The sequence below is a fragment of the Wyeomyia smithii genome, chromosome 2 (genome assembly GCF_029784165.1).
Source record: "Wyeomyia smithii strain HCP4-BCI-WySm-NY-G18 chromosome 2, ASM2978416v1, whole genome shotgun sequence".
NCBI lineage: Eukaryota > Metazoa > Arthropoda > Insecta > Diptera > Culicidae > Wyeomyia > Wyeomyia smithii.
The window spans coordinates 236147312-236173388 of record NC_073695.1 but is presented as its reverse complement, the minus strand read 5'-3'; the positions used below and the strand labels follow the sequence as shown (position 1 = coordinate 236173388).

The window sequence follows — 26077 nt, the reverse complement described above, 5'->3', positions numbered from 1 at the left end:
AGTACATGTGAAATTATTAGGGTTCACAAAATTGCGGTGCAGTTTTTTTTCGTAAATTTATTTTTCAACATAACAAAAATATTTCATGGCCGTTTTCCGGAATCAACAAGCTCAAGACGCAAAAGAAACTCGAAACTTTACACAAAAATGAACATTTATTGATTCATACAACCCTAAACTATATCCTCCATATTGTATTCTTCGCAGCGATTTTTTTGAAGCACTTGTTTTATTTTTGGAACGACAGTCGCTGCACACCAGAACCACTTAGATATTCCATTAAGCAGGGATATCACTTGTTCTCCAACTGGCCAACACCACCACAGTTTAATCAGAACCGTGAGAACTTCCGTGACTTCAATCGAAGATTCACTAATAGATGCAACCGTCCATTGACAGTTACGGTTTTTCCTATACAAACTGATCAGTTTAATGATGACTAAGAGTAACCTAGCAACAATAACACAGTATGTCCAGCCATCTTCAGGTAAAAGTATCAATACGATGACGAGGCACAAGGCAAGTGCACTCAACAGAACATCAACAAACTTCACCCACCAGTTCACTCCTTTTTCACAATTTTGCTTTGAGTTACGCCAGGCCTCATAGACTTCAATAAGCTCGTTTGAAATTTCCATGGGAGCCTCTATGAACACCCTTCATGACCTCCAGACCAAAGAACGCGATGACATACAGTAGCCCGGACATAAGGTATAGGATTACCCGGAACCAGAACATTATCAAATCCAGTGCTTTTGAGCCCATTTTTAGGTCCTTTGTAACAGGCAGGGTGATGGTCGTTAAAGGTTCTTCACACTGGTTCATCTATAAAAAAAGATAGATCTAGTAATATAATTATAATATATGACTAAAATGCTTCATTCAAAAACAGAAGATTGATAAAAAATTTGAAAAAGAAAGGAAGTTTTCAAAAAACAGTAGTTCAGATCTAGTCAAATAGTTTTGAAAAGTTTCATGTGCTGATTCAGAATCTAAATACAATTTCCAGCAGGTACCTTCAACACTCTAACGCTCCCAAGGTTTATCATTTAAATGTATAGCTTCACGAGAAAATTCAAGCTGAACACTTTGTAGACTAACTAAAATCACTGTCAACTGTAGTATTTTGAAGAACATGCCCAGTGATGCTCTGAGGCAGCATATAAAAGTTTTTGGAACAATCGTAATCACAACAAACTATTTCATGTCAAGATATAATGATTATAATTCTTGGTGCTTTAGAGTCACCATGAGCGGGAAAGGGTTAATAAATAGTGTAATGTCTTGAGTTGAAAATAACAAAAAAAAAATAGTTCACAATACTTTGGGCAATCAAAAAATTGTCACAACTTTTCACTTGTTTAGCTTGTTAGGGAGAGCTCTGTTTCTCAAAGACAAAACTAAATTCAGTATATCAAAATACGGCCGATATGAACATACGGTTATAGAACAACTAATTGTAACTATTGTGAGCTACGAAACCCGACAAATAAAATGGTTGTCTCATTCAAAGTAGTCAGGGACGAATGACCGTTTGGGGTTAAAGTCCCTACAAAAGAAATCAATCAATCAATCAAAGTAGACAGCCTAATCACAATGAGAGTAATTCGATCACATGAAACGTCTCGGGTATAAAGTTGCAGATGGGTGAGATCACCGTTGTTTTTTTTTTTTTTGCAGAGAACTGACCGAATTATGGCATCATACATAAATAAACTGAGCGTGTTTTGCGAACTCACAAAATCATTCAAATAAGTTTAAGAGCTTACAGTGGCAATAGACCGTTATGTAGTCTTAAAGATAAGTCACTGACTGCCGACTGGATCGGTAAACAATCTGGACTTTGTCGAATCGCATGCAAAGATTGCATCACTTTGTATTTTGAACAAACGCGCCGAAAACGCAAAATTCATCCGTCCGATCCGAAAAATGCCATTCAGAATAATCGATGGAAATTAATCGGGAGAAGTACCTCAAAGTGATTTACTCTGAAAATTTTATTAGAACTTATGTCTTAAAGAATAGCGTGCATTTGAAAATGGTAACAAATGTTTACACTACTGTTCGCATTCAATTTTTCGGCAGGTTATCATAATAAATAAAGTGAATAAATTTTATTTCTTAAAAATTTATAACAAGCAGACATGAAACACGTACATATTAGATAATTCCACTGTCCAGACCCACAAGGTACTGGGGATGCACGCAATCAGTCGATAAGGTTCATTAGATTTGCCACTTTGTTCGTTTAGATTAGCAATTCTAAAAATAACATTTATACTACACGTTATAAGTGTGTTTAGCAAAACAAAGTCGGACACGTTTCTGTTAACTGCCCTACAGTTTCTACACTCCTAACAGGACAGCACAGAGTCGTACTTCAACCCTGCAACCTACTCTTTCTTCATCATGATGACGTTATGACATTATGTGGATACCAGCACAAGAGGCGAAAAATTCAAACATGTATGTACTTGATGACGGAAGTTCATTTAAAGCAAAGCGGCATATTTTCCTCGCAAGTATGTAATTTATAGTCTTTTTATTCCTGTAACCATTGCGCACGTTGCACAATGAGTCACCACAAAGAGCCCAAAACACGTACTCCGAACGGCGCGAACGGTGTTGTAAAAGAATCTCATTGAAACACCCAATCGCGCGACTCCATCTGTGCAATAGTGTGTGTTTGCGTTTAAATAGTGCAGTTGTGGTGCATCATATAAACGCAGATCAAGGTTTCTTGGCAGTGGCTATTTACAGCCCAAAGAGATTTGATCTTTGAATCCTGGGAAGGAAATTGGCTTCATAAGCCGTATTTTACCTGACTGGGAGCATATCGGTGCAGGTACCTGATTACTCAACAATAGTAGCCATTGTATTTTGTAAGACACGTATAGCAATTGACTGGGATATATTACAAAAGTTCACATCAATGGACAACGTAATTTTAATTCGCTAACAAAAAAATATAGAAAAATAGTGTGTGTGTGTGTGTAGCTCGAGTGAACCTTTTTAGATGATGTGAGCGAGGGCGTGTGATGATGAGGGATCTGGCAGCACAGTACCGGACGGCTGCAACGTAATTTTTACTCGTTCCATTGTTTAGCGATTTTCGAATGATTTTTGTGTTAATTGTTTGTGAAATTTGTGTAGGCTTTTACAGCTCAGGGCGTCGCGTGTGAAATGTTTGAAATTCATTCAAAACAAGCTGGCCTACAAGTGAAAATTTGATTTAAAGATGTGTATTTTTTTCGGCTTCGGTTGTTTTTGCTCGTTTCTCTCGCTGCTTAGTGACGGTTCGTACGAGAACGAGAGTGAGCATGTGGTAGTGAGGTGCTCTGGTAGAGAAAAAATCGTTTTATACCAGAGAAAAGGCGTTCAATTCAACATCCGAAGACCAGAAGCTAAGTGATACTTATTCCATTAAAATTTTTGTCCGTCTCAATTGTTTATCTCAGGTCCATCGATCAATGGAGTTTTGAGTGATTGTGTTCTAATTGCTCACTCAGGCTGACAGTTGTTATATAGTTCCACTATGAAAGTGTTCCAATTGGACAAAATCTTGTTTGAAAACGTTTCGCTATAAACTGTGATGCCGACTTTTGAAATTTTTTTTTGTGAGAACGAATTTAATAACCGTTTCGAAAGTAACGGAATGCTTCATGTGCTGAATGCTGACTCGATGTATAAGATAAGTGCATTGTGTTTATATTTACAAAAACATTTATTTAATAATTTCGCTCAGTGGTTGAGTGATTCTTTTTCGAAACTTTCGTCATTTCGTCAAAATGAAATGAAGATTTTTCTGTTCATAATGGAATGCTTATACATGAATAATACATGAAAAAAATCCGGTTACTGCTATATTTCAGTTAACATTATGTTTACATTCTCAGATTTTGGAACAAAGATGACGGAAACAGTGCGATGGATATTCCGATGCTATAAAAACTGGATAAAATTTTCATATACTGCCATACAAACATCATTTTAAATATTATTATATACGGGTCGATTTCTTTGATACGGAAGTAACATCAAATAAATCGAAAGTCTGAAAACAATATCAGAATCCCAATGGCTCTGATATTGCTGTCGGGCGGGGCTTACCGACGGAAAAAAAATTCCGGAATGCGCTGCAAGTACTCAGTCGTTCTGTCATGGATCTTTGGAAAATCGGTAGAGCTAGCACCTTCTTGATCCCGAAACAAAGAATGTTGCAGAAAGGAAATTCTACTGCAGCTGTCTTCGTTTCACATTATCACTGCCAGACAGTGGGAGAGAGATAGGTTCCACACACACACATGTGAGCGAGGGCGTGTGATAGAAAACTATAGTCTTCCCGATTCAACTTATACAAGAGCCACACGAAAAAAAAATTCTGATTATTTTTATTTAGGATTAGGATTTTATTAGGGCCATTAAAGTTTCTTTTGTTGCTATTGTCGTTTCTGCAACCTTACAGTTGGAACGTCAGTCCACCTGCTTTGTCAGTGTGAAGCCCTCGCGTTTGCTAGGCACTACTACTTTGAAAAGTACCTTCTGACTCCATATCGTGTATGGAACTTAAATCCCAAAATGCTCTCTACGACTATTGCATATTAAAATCAACCTTTACTATCAACCAACCCAACACCATCAATGAATAAGGGGACCTCGGGCCATGCCACAAAAGATAACGAGTAAGACAAACGCAGTGGCTTGCTTGGACCGAGTGCCATTCCGGCATAAATCAGAAGGCAAAAACTGCCACTTTTTTTCAAGCAAACAAGTAGGGGGAATAGGGGCATAATGAGCACCCTTACTTAGTTGCTGATTGAAGCATGGAAAACGACAAAAATTTTAGGCTGTCTTCAGTGCAAAACTTGAATCAACTATCTATAATCAAAAGTACACTATTCACAACTTGAAAAGTTTATCGTATAATGGTGAAAAACACAAATTAGATTCATGCATCAAAAACTAGCAATCAGTCGATGTGTGGGGCACAATGAGCACTCCACTGGGGCATAATGAGCACCCACGGGGTATAATGAGCACTCTTATAGAACATATCTTGAAACTGTGTAGAAGTACAACTAATGGGCCAACGTTTGTCGCGGGATACCGTGATACTTAGCGGCTTGTTTTGTGAATGTCCCGTCGCACCTTATGGTGGCCAATTCTGCCTGCAGTCCCTTCTTCTGACCGATTCGGTTTCAAAGATTTTCTAATATATGTTTGCACCCTCACTGTAAACAAACACTGACTATGGAAACAGACAAACTCACAAGTCTACTGAGATGAATTTCAGGTAATTTTATGTGACAAGGTGTGCTCATTTCACCCCACCTAAAGGTGACCATTTCGCCCCTATCGAATTAGTTAAAGTCAATATGAGATTTTAACACTTATTATAGCTTAAAATCAAAACTTCAATGATGGTGAAATTTGGGGTACGACCTATAAGTCATATTGATGTGTCTACATACTTGATTAAGCCATTTAAACGACCGTAGAAGCTTTTTTTGTAGTGCGCAATAATAATAATTTTTCAATTTTTCCAACATCCGGGAACCAAGTTGATTTTTTCAATATACTTTCGTTCTGCGTAAAGAGATACTGTAGTACCAACGGAAAAGTTCCACATACCATATTATAATAAAAAATGCGTAGTTTCGCATAAAAGAGGGGTGCCCATTTCGCCCCGTGTGCTCATTATGCCCCTAATCCCCCTAATCTTCAAGAAGAAACTTTTCAATGCAAAGACTAGCATGTTTTTTTTTATTTGATAAATTAATTGCCGATCCTTATCGAACACATGAAGCTGTCATTTCTGTCTGCCCAATAGATTACTAATGTACAAGTGCAAACTGCGTATCATTTATTTTGTTTTATGGTTAATTTTTGAAGTAGAATACTTCTCTCAGGAAGTTCGGCTACATAGGGATGTGAAATGAAAATCTAAAACCGAAAAAAGTGAAAAATATGTACAATTTCAAATGCTAATAAATCGGTTAGTATTCGATGGATTTCCTTCGTTCTTGCAGCAATAGATTGGAAAATCCTCTAAGATTCTTCCTAAAATAAGATAATTGTAATTTTATTATTCACACTATTGTACTATTGAAAATAGTCAAGCCTTGTCAAAACGAAAAATTCGATCTCTGATTGGTCGTTATATGCTTGCTTCCCAAGCACGGTCGTCAGGATTATATAGCTTGCAATTGAAAACATGCTATTTGGCCTATATAAGAGCCTGTTTCTGCCGAAGCCGCTCATAATAGTTCTAGACAGCGACAACAGCAGTCGTCCTTCCTTAGCAGCAGCACTAGCCCTGTGGTTGGTCACCACGTCTCAGGAGCAGCGCGGTTTTTCTCAGCGTGTGTCGCCAGACAGCCATTATTCCCCCCGTGTTGGGGCAGCATGAAGATTGCCATCAGGAAATCCAATTTTGGAAATCAAAATGCCTTTTTGAAGGCAAATAAACAAGTCATTGAAAGTTAATAATTTTTGTCAACGCAAGCAAGTATTCTGTGTTGCATCCTAGCAATTTAAATTTGTCGCACCCGTCTAATTTACTGAATGTGAAATAGCTTCCACAGTGCATGTTGTCCGTGTATCTTAATTTCCCCAATGTTAGGGCAGCTCAAAGGTTGTAATTAGCAACCGATTTTGAACAGCAAAATGCTTTTTTGAAGGCAAATAAAAAAATAATTGAAGGTTAATAATTTTCTGGCATCAACACAAGCAGACATTCTGTGCGGGATGCAATCAAATTCTATTGTAGTTGTCTAATTTTTACTTCATTTAGTAAACTCCCCACTGTAGGGGCAGCGCAAACGCTGCGATCAGCATAACCGACATTGAATAATAAACTGCCCTGTTAGAACGCATTCACAAAAGCAGTTAGTTCGACTATGCAGAGCTAATATGAAGTCGATTCAATCAATCAGCATAAACAGAATTTCGTCGTCTCCCAGCTGCCAAGTTGCAACATGATGCAACACGCAACAGCGAGCAAACGAAATCGCTTGATGTTACAAACCGCAATAAGATACGGGTTAAAACCGTTGCGTGTGTGAGAGCACCATCGGTGTTTATTCGCTGGATACACTATCTACTGTCTACTGAACGCAATAATCTGCTTACATGCGACACGGAGACGGGAACATTTTCTTCAACGAAGCTGCACAACACGACACAAAACATTCTATTTTGTTGCTTCAATGAGAGTGCTATCGGTCCGGCTCGACAAGAAATCATTTTTGTGCATCCGTGCTACGAAACTGAGGAAAAACTTTAGAAACTGAAAAAAGAGGTGGTTAATCAAATGATCGCTCTGAGCCGAAATGAAGTCACACATATTTTTCAAGTTATATCATTCCACCACCTACGAAAAATAATTCATTCCTATTTTCATCCCTATATAAGAGCCTGTTTCAGCCGGAGCCGCTCAAAATAGTTCTAGACAGCGACAACAGCAGTCGTCCTTCCTTAGCAGCAGCACTAGCCCTGTGGTTGGTCACCACGTCTCAGGAGCAGCGCGGTTTTTCTCAGCGTGTGACGCCAGACAGCCATTATTCCCCCCGTGTTGGGGCAGCATGAAGATTGCCATCAGGAAATCCAATTTGGAAATCAAAAAGCCTTTTTGAAGGCAAATAAACAAGTCATTGAAAGTTAATAATTTTTGTCAACGCAAGCAAGTATTCTGTGTTGCATCCTAGCAATTTAAATTTGTCGCACCCGTCTAATTTACTGAATGTGAAATAGCTTCCACAGTGCATGTTGTCCGTGTATCTCAATTCCCCCAATGTTAGGGCAGCTTAAAGGTTGTAATTAGCAACCGATTTTGAACCGCAAAATGCTTTTTTCAAGGCAAATAAAAAAATAATTTAAGGTTAATTATTTTCTGGCATCAACACAAGCAGACATTCTGTGCGGGATGCAATCAAAATGTGTTGTAGTTGTCCAATTTTTACTCTATTTAGTAATCCCCCCACTGTAGGGGCAGCGCAAAGGCTGCGATCAGCATGACCAACTTTGAATAACAAACGGTTAACGTTTATTCACTAAAAATTCATCCAATTCAAAACAGGTTTTTGTCTGAGTACAATAATTCGCACAAAAAGACATTAAAAATTTTACCGCATTATTAGACGCGTTTCTCCAGTCATGCCTCGTGAACGTGAAGGTTCCCTATCACAGACATAGATTTCGTGCTCCAGCACGTTACAACACGTGGAAATTGTCTTTTTACTAGTCCTGCCCATAATTCAAAAATTGGCTAATATGCCATTTTACCAAAATCGAGAAAACAGTTTCTCGTGATGGTACACACCCTAAACAAGGTCCCTACGGAAGCCGATTGTCAAAAAATGCATTTGGGAAGGCAGCAAACGTGAAACAATTTTGGCTAATATCCAGAATAATTGAGAATTTGGCTAATATCCAATATCCAATTTGAACCTGTGGCATGTTCACGAACCAGTGTATTATTACTGAACTGTGTTTCTTCTAACTTTCGAAAGTGTGTTGTAGCTTGGTGGTTACTGGCGACAGGTGAGCGATCGTAAGGCCATTGCATCAAATTTGACTTTTTCACGAAGAATATTTGATGCTACAAGAATATATTTGTTGTACTGCGAAACCCAATGATCGCAACGTGTGACTGTTTCCTTCTGTCATAAACCTTTACATTTAAAAAAATGATATTTAGCTCTTTGATTAGGAGTATTATTAATAAAGATAAGATTCAGATTTCATTTTGGATTTGATGAGAAAAAATAGGAAAGTGGATTGTGAGATTACCATGAATAATAATATTTTCGTTATATTATTATATTGCCGCACGTAACAATTGTCTCGTCGTCCTTTTCATCCTCACTTGTGCTTTCGTGTTGTTTTATTGAATTTAAAATCATTTGCATCACCAACGAGTACGATATAATTCACATCGTATGGATATTAGCCGAATTGCACACCGTTTTGTCAACTGACCTTTCGTTTATAATTGAAAAAAAAAACGGCTACTGTGTTAAAAATTCGTGGCGGATGGAATTTTTCTACAGATTTCTCTGTTTCAACTTAACGGCAAGGGTCCAGCATATATGAAGGGTGACATACTCAATAAAAAAGTTGTCATGAGCAGTCAAAATTTGTTGTACCGATAAAAAAACTTTCAAAGGCGTTTTTCTCGATTTGATGCCTACGGCATATTAGCCAATTTTTGAATTATGGGCAGTAGTGCAACATTTCTTGGAAGTGTTTTATTATTCTCGGGTAAGAGACTACGAGTGCATCTATTGCATTTATTGAGAAATCCATCGGAAGTGTATTCAGTGCTATGTCTAAATATATGAACGCCAAATACAAGCGTGATGCTCGGAAACGCGCGAAGGACCAGCATGGGGGAAGTGCATCGAAGAAACCAAGTACCAGTACGGAGGTCAATTTAAAAGCAGCCAGAGGTAACACGTGTCCAACCTCTGGTTGGGACGCTGGAGAAGGGCCTTCTACTAGAGGTAGGAGAAATCGAACCATTTTTAGGACAACCACACAAATGAATTGAAGATTTAATATTTTCTTGTTCTGAGCTATAACCAAAAGGTAATTATCTTAATTTGAAATCGCATGTACATATACTCTGACTGTTGAAACTTGTTTGCGACGCAAAGAGTTTGTACTTTTCCTGTTCAGTGAGGTCGTATTTATATGTGCAAACTGAAATTGAGTAGTACTTCAACTTCGTTTGCACAGAATTTTCCATACTGCCAATGAGCGGTCAACATTTATTTACTAGGAAAAATGACTGACACGCAAGCAGCCGGGTTATCTTTCTTGTAAAAGTATTCTACTTCAACCTTGCGGTCGTGGCTTTGCACACAACCTTCCTGTGATTTTTATCTGACATAAATGCAGCAAACACAATAAACTTACCCTATTAGTTTGATCCATCGTGTTTCGGGTGACAACTAAATTAGCAATAAGTTGTCCACAAATTAAATCACTACTTTTTAGAGGCAGCTAACGACCAAGGTGGACGCCAGATAATAACTGGAACTGGTTTCTAAGAAGAAAAAGGCGAAAAGCGAACGATTAATAATAATGTCTCAGATAGGTATATTTACTAATTATTCATTGATTGATTGCTCATTAATCCACTTTCATAAAATATTTTATGATTTAGATTCTGCATGTAAAAAGTAATTTTGAAGGATCAAAACAGTACTCAATACTAAATCACTTTAATTTAAAGTATAATCTGAAAAAACCGAAATAAGTACTAGAACACTTGAAGAAACAGTAGTCGTGGCCTTATCACATAGGCTCTCATAGGGATTCACACGCAAAATTACGCAGTGGTATGAATCTATTTATAATCTATTTATAATCGTACGATTCTGATAATGGCGTTACTTCGATGGCAATCGTGGCGTGATTATGGGACCTTAGTCGATTACGCAATTGCTAGGACTACACTCTCTTTCACAAAATAAATTTGAAAGCAGCTTTCATAAAGTTGTGAAAATCGACCCATGAAGTGAAAATTTGAACGCTATTTTGTTTTTAAATTCGCGCGAAAATTAGAGATCAGATATAGAATTTATCATACATACAAACCCTTGTGGCGGCTAAGTGATAAACTCACCTTTTGTTTTTCACAAATTATACTGCAGTTCACAAGAAATACTAAGTTCATTATTTTATTTCTCAAAAAAGTGTACGTTCTTGTTATAATGAGCTCTGTTACTGTACTGGACTGAACTGGGACTGGACTTTTCACATGCAGAAAAGTCGGTTTGCCTGAGTGTGTGTGTGAGCATTCGTCTGACTCGAATGAACCGGCTTAAATCGTGTGTTTGTTTGTAACAGGGAGATGATAGCATGCTATCTCTTTCTATTTGTGGGAGTGACCTGACAAAAGTGAATGAATTTTCTACTGGTCATCAGGGTCACAGCCTCGATATGTGAGCTACTGTCAAATATGAAGAATTGAAATAGAGTTGTCATCTAGGGGATACTGAGCAGCTTTAATTTAGTTTGCTATTGAAATCGTTATATCCCATACTTTTTCAATTAGGGTCATTATCAAGATATGGCTTTATTACCCTGTTGTTTAAACCTGAAATCTGGTTCAAAACAAGTCAATGAGATTCCCATCCTCCCACTATGTTGAGGTTAGGTAATTTCTTGGATCTGTGGATAAGACTATTACTAGTCAGTAGGCCACGAATTACTTTTAAATGCATTTTTCTTCTGTCTAGACCAACGTTTCGAAGATATGAATCCTCATCATCGGGACAACTACAGTGTTTAAAAATTATGTTGAAATAGTGATGAAACGTATTTAGAGTCTGAACGTATTCAGAGGATGAACCTTATACTACACAGTAAACATATTCTGAATTCCACAAGAAAAAAACACCACTAGCGAGAGCTAGCGTCAAATATAATTTACTACGAGACAAACATAGAAAGTACGAGAGATTATAACTTTAGTAGCGCACGGAGCGCGTCATGAAAGCGACGTTATGAGAGCTACCAGTATTAATAATCAAAGACATAGCGTGGTGTTAGCAGACGAGCCTCCATAGCGTGTACCTACGTGGACCGAGTTCACTGCGCACACAGCAACACAAAAAGATTCAACAATGTTACAGAATAGTGAACACTTTCAAATGATGACGTGAGATTAAGTTCGGCGCTTAATTCGACTACGTCATTCAATGAAACAGTAGTTTATTACTAAGGAGGGATATTGGGAATTTACTCAAAATTGATACCATAAAATACGTGAATTTGCAAATTTCAACATTTGTTTACACTAGAGTGAATTTTTCTGCAGATTTTAATCATGATAAATAGAAGAATACTTTATCAACACAAGAATCGATAAAAATCTTTGACATAGAACGTGCCACAAAAGCCATGCAACACGTACGTATCAGCCGATTTTTCTGCCCGGACCCAGACTGTGCGGGTCGATGTCGATGGCCGATATCATGCGATTCTAAAAATAACATTTATACGTCATGAACATCTAATAAAAACAAACTCAGACATGTGAATGTTCGCTAGTCGACGCTTCCTACACTCCTTCGGTAACATGACAGCGCAAACCCATGCGCGCAGGTTGAAACCTCCCTCCTGGGTACGTTCATTCTGCCGCCGGCATGACGTTGTGAATACCGGCACAAGAGGCAAAGTATTCAAGCTTGTATGTACTAGATGACGATATTCTAATATTTCTCTTTCTCTTTAAACCATTTTTGATATAGATGGAATTTGGCGTCTACTTTCAATTATGTATTATGTCTAAGTAAAGTTTCTTCCCAATTTGAGTCATCATAACCCGACTTCTTAGCGAACATGTATGCTGTTGATAAGCCTCCCACTCCTGACCCACAGTCGCTTCATCCTAAGTTATCAGACAAATCACTCAGCGTATCTAGGTCACACACACCAGTATTGTCCAGAATGAATAATTTTATAAAAATAAAACAAATAAGAGGCCGTTCAATAATTACGTAAGCATATTTTTCTACTTCTTTAACAACCCCCCCCCCCCCTTGTAAGACATCGTAAGATTTTTTGATACCTGCCCTCCCCAATAGTAAGATCATACTGTCAGCATATGCGAATTTTTGCCTTTCTCCTAGAAAGGTATAGCAATCACTGAAAAAACCAAAGGTATAAAAGTGCTCCAAAGGATCAAATCTCGTATATCAATTGTTGTGTTCTTCAAGATAATAAAACTACTAATAACTGTTAAGTTCTACTTTAATAGTCTAGTTTCTTCGGAGGTTGGAATCAGAATGAATATAATTTTTCACAGCTGTTATTTCATAGCCTTGACAGCACGTCAAGGCTTACTTGACTAATCAATTACATCTCCCTTTTTAGAAGAGATCGTAGGGGTTCAACCAATTTGGGACCCTACGATTTCGAACTGGACGGTCTGGCTGGGCAGGAGACAGGGAACGGCTACTGGCTAACTCTGCATCCTGGAAATCGTCATCTGATTCACCTTCAGGTATGATTGGAAAAGCTTCTTCAATTACAGGGGCAGCTGGTTCATCTGGAATCTCAGAAACAGCGGGCCTCACTGGTTGGAGGTTTAATTCATCCAACAGCATAGAGAGCGGCATGTTTGGTAATACTGGAGAGCTGTCGCAATCGCCATGACGTTGCTTCAACTGATTTGTGTGCGAGCAAATGAGACGTCCAGTATCCAACAGAACGTTGTAGTTTACTCGGCCTTTGCGCTCCACAATCGTTCCAGGAATCCACTTGGTTGCATTGCGTTGGTGTACCTCTGCGTAGACCAGATCATTTGTTTCGAACTCCCGTTTGATGGTGTTGTAGCGTCTGTTGAACTGAGTGTTTTGTTTCGTGTTTACTTCAGTTGGGCTTGGAATCTGTGGCTTGACAAGATCGAGTGTTGTACGGATCGATCTTCCTAGGAACAGGTCAGCAGGTGACCTTCAGGCAAGTTTCGACTCGGGGTTGAGCGGTACGTAGATGAGAAAATCTGGAGATGCTGGAATGTGGCCGTGTTTTCCCACTTGACAAGCTGCTTGAGTCCCCTCTTCAGTGTGTCAACAAATCTTTCAGCCTGTCCATTCGACTGCGGGTGATACGGAGCTATAGTCAGGTGACAGATTCCGTTTGCTTCACAAAACTGTTTGAATGTTGAACTGGTGAACTGAGAACCGTTGTCTGACACCAGGGTTCGTGGATTTCCATACCTTGCGAAGGTTTCTTCAAGAATTTCCAGTGTTGCTGTCGTTGTTGTACTGCGAGTGCGGAAAACTTCGGGCCATTTTGAGTAAGCGTCGACGATAACCAAATAGTAGTAACCATTCACGGGGCCAGCGTAGTCGATGTGAATGCGCTCCCAGGGTTTCGAAGGAATCGGCCAGGACTCCAGATCGGTTTTTCTCGGGGATTTGGCAGCTTCGGCACAGGAAATGCAATGTCGAACACAAGTTTCTATGTCGTCGTCTATGTTTGGCCAGTAAACGAAACTTCTAGCTAACGCTTTCATGCGATTCATTCCAGGATGTCCTCGATGCAATTGACGAATGATGCGCTTACGGAAATGTGCTGGAATGACGACCCGATCACCAAACATTATGAAATCCTGAACGATCTGCAGGCTATCTCGTCTGGTGAAAAACTGACGAATGGCTGGATCCTGTGGTTGGGTTGCAGTTTGCGGCCAACCTTGGTTGATGTGCTGGATCACCTCTTGTAGGACTGGATCACGACTTGTTTCCTTGACTATCATTTCAGATGTCACCGGTAAAGCAGAGATGGAGTCGTCGAGGATCGCTTTCACATCCAATTCGATTTGCAAAGCAGCGATGATGTAGTCTTCGTTCGGTCTACTGTTTGAGCTCATCAGGCGTGACAGGAGATCAGCGTGACCAAAACTTGCAGTCGGCACGAACTGGATATCGAAATTATAAAGCATCAGCGTGAGTGCCCAGCGTTGTAGGCGATTTGCGGTGTAAACTGGAATACCCTTCTTGCTTCCAAATATTTTCAGCAACGGCTTGTGGTCGGTTTGAAGAGTGAATCTACGTCCGAAAACCATTTTGTGAAAACGGGTAACTGCAAAAATAAGCGCCAGAGCTTCCTTCTCGATCTGTCCGTAGTTCTGTTCAGCTGGTGTCAGTGACCTTGAAGCGTGTGCGATGGCCGTTCGGAAAACGTTGCATAATTACTGCACCCAAACCGTCCTTAGAAGCGTCACCGGCAACGATGATTTCCTTATCTGGATCGTAGTGAGTCAGCAACAAATCGGAAAGGAGGATTGTCTTAAAACGTTCGAAAGACCTCTGGTATTCGGCGGTCCAATCCCAGCGAGCGTCCTTCTTCAGCAGACGGTCCAGTGGCGCACGAAGCTCTTTCATTTGGCCAACGAATCGTCCATAGTAGTTGATTGCTCCCAAATAAGATCGCAGCTGCGAAATGTTCTTCGGGGCTGGCATCTGGGAAATGGCGCGCGTCTTCTCAGGATCAGGGTGGAGACCATTCTTGTCAATGATGTGACCCAGGAATTTAATCTGTGGAAGTGAGAAACGGCACTTTTCAATGCGGAGATGGAATCCATAGTCTTGAATTCGTTCCAAAACAGCGTAAAGGCTGCGATCGTGTTCCTCTTGAGTTTTTCCAGCAATCATGATGTCGTCAAGATATGGTTTGACACCTGGAATGCCGGCTACTATACTATCGATGATTCTCTGGAAAGCACCAGGGGCGGATTTGACTCCGGGCGGCAAACGGTTGCACTGGAACAATCCTTGATGAGTGTTGATGGTCAGCATCTTACGGAATTCTTCTTCGACTTCCACTTGGAGGTATGCATCTGAGAGATCGATGTGCGAGAAAAATCGGGAACCAGCTAGCTCGGCAAACATGTCTTCCGGATGCGGCAAAGGATGGCAATCGGATTTCAGCACGTCGTTGAGACCCGTGGAGTAATCACCACAGACACGAACGGAGACGTTGTCAGCCTTGCGAACAACCACGATGGGGGCCGCCCAGTCGGAGAATTGAACTGGTGAAATAATACCTTTATCTTGCAATCTCTGTAGTTCGGCGTCAACTTTGGGAAGTGCAGCGTAGGCCACTGGCCTCTTTGGACAATACACAGGGCGTGAATTGGGTTTTAGGTACAGTTTCACTTGTGCTTTGGTGCAACGGCCAAGGGAACTTTGAAAACATCAGGAAATCTGGAACGGAGCTTCTCTACCAAGAAGAACTGACCAGAGATCGAATTGATCGATCGTCTCGATGCCGAAGACGTTGAGATCCGGTTTGCTTGAAACAGAAACTCGGCCTATTCTGGTGATGCCATGGACAGTGATGTTTGCTAGCAGTTCACCGATGATACCAATCTCGTCTCCGGATGCACTGACAGCTACAACTTCAGTCTCTTGAATTGGTGGTTTGCCAATCTTTGCCCAGACTTGCTCGGAGATTATTGTGATGTCTGACGCACAGTCTAGTTGCAACTTGATCGGGAAGCCGTTGAGATTCAACTTGATGAACTTTCGTTTCTTTGAGAGGTCGACTTTTTTAACCAATGTGATGCCTTTGGACTTGACCGTGTCCTTTTTCCTTGGTTTGTCGACCGGCCTGGATGACTTCTGCTCAGCAGAGGAACAATAGCCTTCCTTGTGAACCTTCTTCTTGCACTTGCTGCAATAACGGTTTTGATAAGAGCACTCCTTGACATAGTGCGGGTCTCCACACAACCAGCAGGGTGTTTTCGGAATCTTCTTCTTGCTAGCAGGTTTCGGATGATGAGCGATAGCGTTGACGTGCTTGTCGTTTTCACTTTTCTCGATCATTTTGGTGTCCTGTTTAAAATTGATGATCCGATTGCATTCTTCCACCAGGTTTTCTAGCGTCAGAATTGTCCCAGCTCCATCACCGACGGCGGGTGCGAATTCTTCTACTTCTACCTTGCCTATCAATCGTGTGCGGAAGTCCGCATCGCGTGGTGACTGGAGACCACAAACGAACCGGAGCGCTTTGAATTGATCGTTAGAGAGCTTTGATAACTGAAATGCTTCGCAGTGCTTGTTGATTGAAGCAGCATACAAAGAATAATCATCAGCATCGTTCTTCATGTACTGGAGACACTGATAGCGAGCGTTGAATAAAGAAGTTTGACGTCCGAAAAGTTTCTTCAATTTCGTGATGGTTTCTTCAAACTTGAACTCTCGGGGGTGCTTTGGCAGGATGCTGTTCACGTAGCGTTCGTGGAACTGCGTGCCAATCTTGCGTAGAAGTAACCTTACTTTCGCGTTCTCGTCCAACTGTTTTTCGTCTTCCTTGAAAACGTCTTCGAAACGAGCGCACCATGATTCAAAATATATTCCGCCGTCAGGGTCGTACCGGAACTCGTCGATTCCAGTTGCGAGAGACTCGATGATTCGTTCACTACCAGTCGGATTGGCGTTCGTCCGTTTGAGATCCGCAATCTGCTGCTGCTGGGTAGCAATCAATTCCGTGAGCCGTATAATCGCGTTGCGAAAATCCTGGTCGGACATTTTTGAATTCGCTGTTTGCTTGAAGTCTTCAAAAAGAGGAACTGAAGGAAATGCTTCCTGAGGTGACTTGAATATCCTCGTCGCCAAAATATGTTGTGTTCTTCAAGATAATAAAACTACTAATAACTGTTAAGTTCTACTTTAATAGTCTAGTTTCTTCGGGGGTTGGAATCAGAATGAAAATAATTTTTCACAGCTGTTATTTCATAGCCTTGACAGTACGTCAAGGCTTACTTGACTAATCCATTACATCAATCGACTTAGTTCGACGAGCTGAGCATTTTCTGTATGTGTGTGTGTGTATGTGTGTGTGTGTGTGTGTGTGTATGTATGTAACGGTCTCCCAATCTCACTCGATTTTCTCAGAGATGGCTGGACCGATTTTCATGAAACTAATTGCAAATGAAAGGTATAGTTGCCCCATTAGACCCTTTTGAATTTTATTCTAATCGGATTTTTAGTTTCGAGGTTATGTATCAAAATGTGAAAATCACAAAACTTCATTATCTCAGAAACTACACAACCGATTTGAACAAAATTGGTATCAAAAGAACGGGCTTGTGTTTTAAACCATTTGTGAAATAATTTTATAATGATTGGACATGTAGTTCAAAAGTTATGCAAAGAAACGTGTTTCAAACACTGTTTAAACTCACTCACTTTTCTCAAAGATGGCTGGACCGATTTTCACAAAATTAGTGTCATATAGAAGGTCTTGTTGCCCCAAAAGACCCTATTGAATTTTATTGTTATTGGACTTTAACTTTGTCCGTTATGTATAATAATGTGAAATCAGGCTACGACAAGAAACATGTTTCTAAGACTGTTTGAACTCACCCACTTTTCTCATAGATGGATGGGCCGATTTTCACAAAATAAGTTGCAATAGAAAGGTCTAGTTGCCTGATAAAACCCTATTGAATTTTATTTTAATCGGACTGTAACTTTGTCTGTTATGTATCAAAATGTAAAAGTTATGAAACTCCATTATGTCAGAAAATACACAACCGATTTGAACAAAACAGGTATCCAATGAACGTGCTGTCTTCAAAACCCCTAAATAACGAATTTTATGATGATTGAACATGTAGTTCGAATGTTATGAAAAGAAACGTGTTCAGAAAACTTTATCAAATTCACTCGTTTCGCCAAAGATGGCATCACTGATTTCAACAATCTTAGTTTTAAATTGAAGGTTTAGTTGCTTCATTGGTACCCATTTAATTTGATTAAAACACTGGTTGACAAAATCGAAAAAAATGCTGCTCTAAAGCTTATAATAGTTGCCCTAGAAAGAAAAAAATTCACAGGAAAAGCTATAATTTTTAATATTTTCTTAGTTTAACGTTCGGTTTGTGTTGACCAGTGTAATCGGACTTTTATTTTATCCATTATGTGTTAAATTGTAAAAATATTGAAAATCCCTTCTTTCAAAGATTACACGACTTATTGAAAGAAAACAGGTGTCGCAAATTCGGATTTCAAAAAGAAGTATGAAGTTGATTCCTGGTCTCTGAGCATCATCCCGGGTACTGAAAAACTCACTTTGGGTAATGTTTGTCCCTTTCAGACTGGTAGAAACCGGAAGCTACCGTCTAGAAATTTAAATGGCGTCTGAAGATGATTTCTGGCCTCAGCGTATCCAATCGTATTGGATGATATTTGTCACTTTAGGCTGTTGATCGGAAACTGTCGCCATCTTCGCCATCGGAATACCCAGATTAGGCAGTACAGCAATTTTATGATGGTTTTAATGATTCTATGATTATCAGGCAACCAGAAGTGGTCATCTGGATTACAAATGGGGTCGGATTCTGGCCACTGGGTATAATCCAGGTTTCAAGAACCCATATTGAATGGTATTTGGCCATTCGTTGGATGCCCCTCAGAAACGATCAGTAATATCAACTGCGTTAAAGAATTTCAATTTCACTGATAAGATCATTCAAATTAATGTATAAGGAAAAACATTTAATTATAAACTATTTGAAATCAACTGACTAACGTTGACTTGAAGAATCTGAATATTTATAGGCAGTATATGAGTACAAATCGATTATAGCACAATCAAAAACAAAATCGCATCATATAGTTGAAAGAATTTAATGTTATTTGCATGTATATGTGTTAATTTATATTCATATCGTCGGTTTCGCGCAACACTGGCACAACTCAAAAAACATAGTTTCGAAAAAAACGCGTACGAAAATGTGCGTCAAAAATTTATTTTTCGATTTTCAAGAAAACTGAAGTTTAAGATTACCAATCCTTATTAAACACCTTTGGGTCACGTTGTCCAAGTTTGAACCTTTTTGACGTTGACTAACGTCTATATCGAAGTTAGGCCCCTGAATTTAAAAATCTAGTAATTCAACCAGGGAAAACCAGAGAAAAGTGGTCAGGTTTTGAGCGCTTATTTTGCAGTCATCTATAATCAGGTTTTCGAGGTTTTGGCATCAATCGATCAGAAATTCTTTTACGGTTAAATTTATGTAACAAAAACAAACTATTGTTTGAGATACACTATTGAAAAATTGGTAATTAATATCGATTGTCTAAATCATACCGCGCAGCCAATCACTACCTCTCTTCCCAAGCACAGTCGACACTAACGGATACAATCGATCTGACTTTGTTGTTATTGTTGTTGTCACTTTCTGTTTCCGATGTTTATGCTGCTGCTAGCGGAAAAAACCTTGCAAATATGCATCTTTTTGTTGGTGTTAATTTTACGACAGCGGCCGGCGCCCCATCATTCTGATTCCAAAACCGCACCAGTGACATGCGGACGCTAGGTGATAGCAGCTGAAAGGAGGAAATACAAAAAAGTACCGGTCATCTCGTGCCGGTTTCACCCGTAATGCTGGTGGCTTTAGTAGTAAATGGCTACTGCAAAACACTTAAATGGCTGGAATTCTGGACGGACTAACCAGGAAACTATAATCGGTAACTGGCACCTTTTGGTGCCTCTAAATTTTGTTACAGAAGCGGCAAATTGAATTTTCTGTTTTACCAAATGATGCTGCTAGCGGAAAAAACCTTGCAAAAATGCATGTTTGTGTTGGTGTTAATATTGTGACAGCGGCCGGCGCAGCTTTCAAGAAACATTTGTCTCTTCCATTTCATAATTTGCGTAGCCCATCCCTCTTTTAATTTATCTGACGAAGCCTTGGTATAAAACGTACCGTTCGAACATTTCACCCCATCAGTTTCATTACTAAACCGTACCGGCTACATACGGACGCTATCTTGAAAGAATTCTAAACGGACTGACCAAAAACATGGATATATTCGGCACCTGGCCCCTTTTGGTGCCTCGAAATTTTGTTACAGAAGCGGCTAATTGAATTTTCTGTTTTATTACAAAATGCTGCTGCTAGCGGAAAAAACCTTGCAAATATGCATCTTTTTGTTGGTGTTAATTTTACGACAGCGGCCGGCGCCCCATCATTCTGATTCCAAAACCGCACCAGTGACATGCGGACGCTAGGTGATAGCAGCTGAAAGGAGGAAATACAATATAGTACCGGTCATCTCGTGCCGGTTTCACCCGTAATGCTGGTGGCTTTAGTAGTAAATGGCTACTGCAAAACACTTAAATGGCTGGAATTCTGGACGGACTAACCAGGAAACTATAATCGGTAACTGGCACCTTTTGGTGCCTCTAAATTTTGTTACAGAAGCGGCAAATTGAATTTTCTGTTTTACCAAATGATGCTGCTAGCGGAAAAAACCTTGCAAAAATGCATGTTTGTGTTGGTGTTAATATTGTGACAGCGGCCGGCGCAGCTTTCAAGAAACATTTGTCTCTTCCATTTCATAATTTGCGTAGCCCATCCCTCTTTTAATTTATCTGACGAAGCCTTGGTATAAAACGTACCGTTCGAACATTTCACCCCATCAGTTTCATTACTAAACCGTACCGGCTACATACGGACGCTATCTTGAAAGAATTCTAAACGGACTGACCAAAAACATGGATATATTCGGCACCTGGCCCCTTTTGGTGCCTCGAAATTTTGTTACAGAAGCGGCTAATTGAATTTTCTGTTTTATTACAAAATGCTGCTGCTAGCGGAAAAAACCTTGCAAATATGCATCTTTTTGTTGGTGTTAATTTTACGACAGCGGCCGGCGCCCCATCATTCTGATTCCAAAACCGCACCAGTGACATGCGGACGCTAGGTGATAGCAGCTGAAAGGAGGAAATACAATATAGTACCGGTCATCTCGTGCCGGTTTCACCCGTAATGCTGGTGGCTTTAGTAATAAATGGCTACTGCAAAACACTTAAATGGCTGGAATTTTGGACGGACTAACCAGGAAACTATAATCGGTAACTGGCACCTTTTGGTGCCTCTAAATTTTGTTACAGAAGCGGCAAATTGAATTTTCTGTTTTACCAAATGATGCTGCTAGCGGAAAAAACCTTGCAAAAATGCATGTTTGTGTTGGTGTTAATATTATGACAGCGGCCGGCGCAGCTTTCAAGAAACATTTGTCTCTTCCATTTCATAATTTGCGTAGCCCATCCCTCTTTTAATTTATCTGACGAAGCCTTGGTATAAAACGTACCGTTCGAACATTTCACCCCATCAGTTTCATTACTAAACCGTACCGGCTACATACGGACGCTATCTTGAAAGAATTCTAAACGGACTGACCAAAAACATGGATATATTCGGCACCTGGCCCCTTTTGGTGCCTCGAAATTTTGTTACAGAAGCGGCTAATTGAATTTTCTGTTTTATTACAAAATGCTGCTGCTAGCGGAAAAAACCTTGCAAATATGCATCTTTTTGTTGGTGTTAATTTTACGACAGCGGCCGGCGCCCCATCATTCTGATTCCAAAACCGCACCAGTGACATGCGGACGCTAGGTGATAGCAGCTGAAAGGAGGAAATACAATATAGTACCGGTCATCTCGTGCCGGTTTCACCCGTAATGCTGGTGGCTTTAGTAGTAAATGGCTACTGCAAAACACTTAAATGGCTGGAATTTTGGACGGACTAACCAGGAAACTATAATCGGTAACTGGCACCTTTTGGTGCCTCTAAATTTTGTTACAGAAGCGGCAAATTGAATTTTCTGTTTTACCAAATGATGCTGCTAGCGGAAAAAACCTTGCAAAAATGCATGTTTGTGTTGGTGTTAATATTATGACAGCGGCCGGCGCAGCTTTCAAGAAACATTTGTCTCTTCCATTTCATAATTTGCGTAGCCCATCCCTCTTTTAATTTATCTGACGAAGCCTTGGTATAAAACGTACCGTTCGAACATTTCACCCCATCAGTTTCATTACTAAACCGTACCGGCTACATACGGACGCTATCTTGAAAGAATTCTAAACGGACTGACCAAAAACATGGATATATTCGGCACCTGGCCCCTTTTGGTGCCTCGAAATTTTGTTACAGAAGCGGCTAATTGAATTTTCTGTTTTATTACAAAATGCTGCTGCTAGCGGAAAAAACCTTGCAAATATGCATCTTTTTGTTGGTGTTAATTTTACGACAGCGGCCGGCGCCCCATCATTCTGATTCCAAAACCGCACCAGTGACATGCGGACGCTAGGTGATAGCAGCTGAAAGGAGGAAATACAATATAGTACCGGTCATCTCGTGCCGGTTTCACCCGTAATGCTGGTGGCTTTAGTAATAAATGGCTACTGCAAAACACTTAAATGGCTGGAATTCTGGACGGACTAACCAGGAAACTATAATCGGTAACTGGCACCTTTTGGTGCCTCTAAATTTTGTTACAGAAGCGGCAAATTGAATTTTCTGTTTTACCAAATGATGCTGCTAGCGGAAAAAACCTTGCAAAAATGCATGTTTGTGTTGGTGTTAATATTATGACAGCGGCCGGCGCAGCTTTCAAGAAACATTTGTCTCTTCCATTCCATAATTTGCGTAGCCCATCCCTCTTTTAATTTATCTGACGAAGCCTTGGTATAAAACGTACCGTTCGAACATTTCACCCCATCATTTTGATTCCAAAACCGCACCAGTGACATACGGACGATACGGATTTTTGTTATAAAGGTTTACAGCTATAGTAATTTGCTAGCAGTTTCGTCTAGTGCTAAAACGAACATATTGAGAATCTTCGCAATGTCTCGACACATGAACATGATCTATAAGCGCAATTCTCGGAAGCGTGCGAAGGATCGGCAGAAGACGATTTCTCCGAAGGTACGAAGAACGATTGCTGGGCAAGAACGAGATCAAGACGACATGCTAGGGGTTAGAGGTAATACGCTTTTAACTGATTGGGACGCTGGAGAAGGACCTTCGACTCGAGGTAGGAAATTCAATTCAGTTTATAATGAGGTCAGCAAGTTTTCACAACTGCATATACTTGTCGCTGTTATAACATGTTTTCAAGCATATAAATTTGATAATATCTATATTATACTCGGTTTTTGTACCTCTTATTCACAGTAAGGCAGTAATGTAGAGCTCTACTTACGGCTGTACATTGGCCTACCCGATCAAACGATTATAACAAACGGATAACACAAACATATCTGAACTTGATAGAAATAACAAAGCCTGTAATATTTTTGATATGCCAGAATGGTAAAAAGTACAAAATTATATCAAATTCTGTTACCATACACTTGAATGTTCAAAAGTGTGTTTTTCTAAAGCATATTTAAAACAAAACTTGTTATTCAATCAAGAAAATATTGTACATTCTAACTAATTCTGATCTTTTTCTGCCGAAAATCTACAAAACTTGCTATAATTTGTTATAATCAGTAAATGATTTTGATAGAAATTTTGATATTTTAACTATTAACGAGACCAAGCTTAGAACACAAGTTGATGCGAAAAGTGCGTTACAATATATCAAGATTTGTTATAATCCTGATATTTTTGACTGATCGGGTACGGCCGGGCGAATCGGTTCGCGCCGCTTTTCGCGTCTACTATGACAGAGGCCTAACTAAATTATAGAGTTACTATAAAGTGTATTATGCCATCCATTGTTCATAAACTTTACTGATAATAACCCACAACTCAAAAATTATAATTTTGAGGAAAACGCGTTGGAAAGTTATCTTTGAAAGTTTCGTTCAAACTTAAAAGAATAAAAGAAAACTCGATTTCAAAATTATCAATCGTCATTCAACTTTCTGTGTCTATTGTGTACATATTATGAGCACGTTGCAGTAGTTTCAACCGTGTTTTAATTTTAACTACCTTAATCACGAAATTTTGGTTCTAGCAGCAAAAGCATTTCTACTCACAATTCTGATTTTTTTTGACGTTGACTAACGTCTATATCGAAGTTAGGCCCCTGAATTTAAAAATCTAGTAATTCAACCAGGGAAAACCAGAGAAAAGTGGTCAGGTTTTGAGCGCTTATTTTGCAGTCATCTATAATCAGGTTTTCGAGGTTTTGGTATCAATCGATCAGAAATTCTTTTACGGTTAAATTTATGTAACAAAAACAAACTATTGTTTGAGATACACTATTGAAAAATTGGTAATTAATATCGATTGTCTAAATCATACCGCGCAGCCAATCACTACCTCTCTTCCCAAGCACAGTCGACACTAACGGATACAATCGATCTGACTTTGTTGTTATTGTTGTTGTCACTTTCTGTTTCCGATGTTTATGCTGCTGCTAGCGGAAAAAACCTTGCAAATATGCATCTTTTTGTTGGTGTTAATTTTACGACAGCGGCCGGCGCCCCATCATTCTGATTCCAAAACCGCACCAGTGACATGCGGACGCTAGGTGATAGCAGCTGAAAGGAGGAAATACAAAATAGTACCGGTCATCTCGTGCCGGTTTCACCCGTAATGCTGGTGGCTTTAGTAGTAAATGGCTACTGCAAAACACTTAAATGGCTGGAATTCTGGACGGACTAACCAGGAAACTATAATCGGCAACTGGCACCTTTTGGTGCCTCGAAATTTTGGTACAGAAGCGGCTAATTGAATTTTCTGTTTTACCAAATGATGCTGCTAGCGGAAAAAACCTTGCAAAAATGCATGTTTGTGTTGGTGTTAATATTATGACAGCGGCCGGCGCAGCTTTCAAGAAACATTTGTCTCTTCCATTCCATAACTTATGTAGCCCATCCCTCTTTTAATTTATCTGACGAAGCCTTGGTATAAAACGTACCGTTCGAACATTTCACCCCATCAGTTTCATTACTAAACCGTACCGGCTACATACGGACGCTATCTTGAAAGAATTCTGGACGGACTGACCAAAAACATGGATATATTCGGCACCTGGCCCCTTTTGGTGCCTCGAAATTTTGTTACAGAAGCGGCTAATTGAATTTTCTGTTTTATTACAAAATGCTGCTGCTAGCGGAAAAAACCTTGCAAATATGCATCTTTTTGTTGGTGTTAATTTTACGACAGCGGCCGGCGCCCCATCATTCTGATTCCAAAACCGCACCAGTGACATGCGGACGCTAGGTGATAGCAGCTGAAAGGAGGAAATACAAAATAGTACCGGTCATCTCGTGCCGGTTTCACCCGTAATGCTGGTGGCTTTAGTAGTAAATGGCTACTGCAAAACACTTAAATGGCTGGAATTCTGGACAGACTAACCAGGAAACTATAATCGGCAACTGGCACCTTTTGGTGCCTCGAAATTTTGGTACAGAAGTGGCTAATTGAATTTTCTGTTTTACCAAATGCTGCTGCTAGCGGAAAAAAACCTTGCAAAAATGCATGTTTGTGTTGGTGTTAATATTACGACAGCGGCCGGCGCAGCTTTCAAGAAACATTTGTCTCTGCCATTTCATCATCTATGTAGCCCATCCCTCTTTCTATTTATCTGACGAAGCCTTGGTATAAAACGTATCGTTCGAACATTTCACCCCATCAGTTTCATTATTAAACCGTACCGGATACATACGGACGCTCGGAGGAAAAACAAAATAGTACCGGTCATCTCGTGCCGGTTTGATCCGTGATGCTGGTGGCTACTGCAAAGTACTAAAATGGCTGGAATTCTGGACGGAAACCAGTAAACAAGAAATCGGCAACTGGCA

At 39.8% G+C, this 26077-nt stretch overlaps 1 protein-coding gene, 1 long non-coding RNA gene and 1 pseudogene across 2 annotated transcripts; all 3 read right to left on the bottom strand.

Moving 5' to 3' along the window:
• Positions 1-136: 136 nt before the first annotated feature.
• On the bottom strand, positions 137-10741 carry LOC129725010 (uncharacterized). The gene is made up of 3 exons (XR_008727999.1): positions 10631-10741; positions 9919-10048; positions 137-825 (listed from the first exon to the last, which is right to left on the bottom strand). It is a non-coding gene; the product is annotated as an uncharacterized LOC129725010 (long non-coding RNA).
• A 2140-nt stretch (positions 10742-12881) lies between these two features.
• On the bottom strand, positions 12882-14038 carry LOC129720479 (uncharacterized protein K02A2.6-like; annotated as a pseudogene).
• A 610-nt stretch (positions 14039-14648) lies between these two features.
• Positions 14649-17048, bottom strand: LOC129720478 (uncharacterized protein K02A2.6-like). Its single transcript, XM_055671965.1, has 2 exons — positions 15757-17048; positions 14649-15702 (listed from the first exon to the last, which is right to left on the bottom strand). Exons 1-2 carry the CDS (start codon positions 17046-17048, stop codon positions 14649-14651), a joined length of 2346 nt encoding a protein of 781 aa, XP_055527940.1.
• Positions 17049-26077: the final 9029 nt, after the last annotated feature.

Coding starts and splice junctions, on each gene's coding strand:
- LOC129720478 (XM_055671965.1), bottom strand. CDS start 17,048: ATGTCCGACCAGGATTTTCGCAACGCGATTATACGGCTCACGGAATTG. Junction 15,703..15,756: donor ATCGATCAATTCGATCTCTG/GTCAGTTCTTCT, acceptor ATGTTTTCAAAG/TTCCCTTGGCCGTTGCACCA.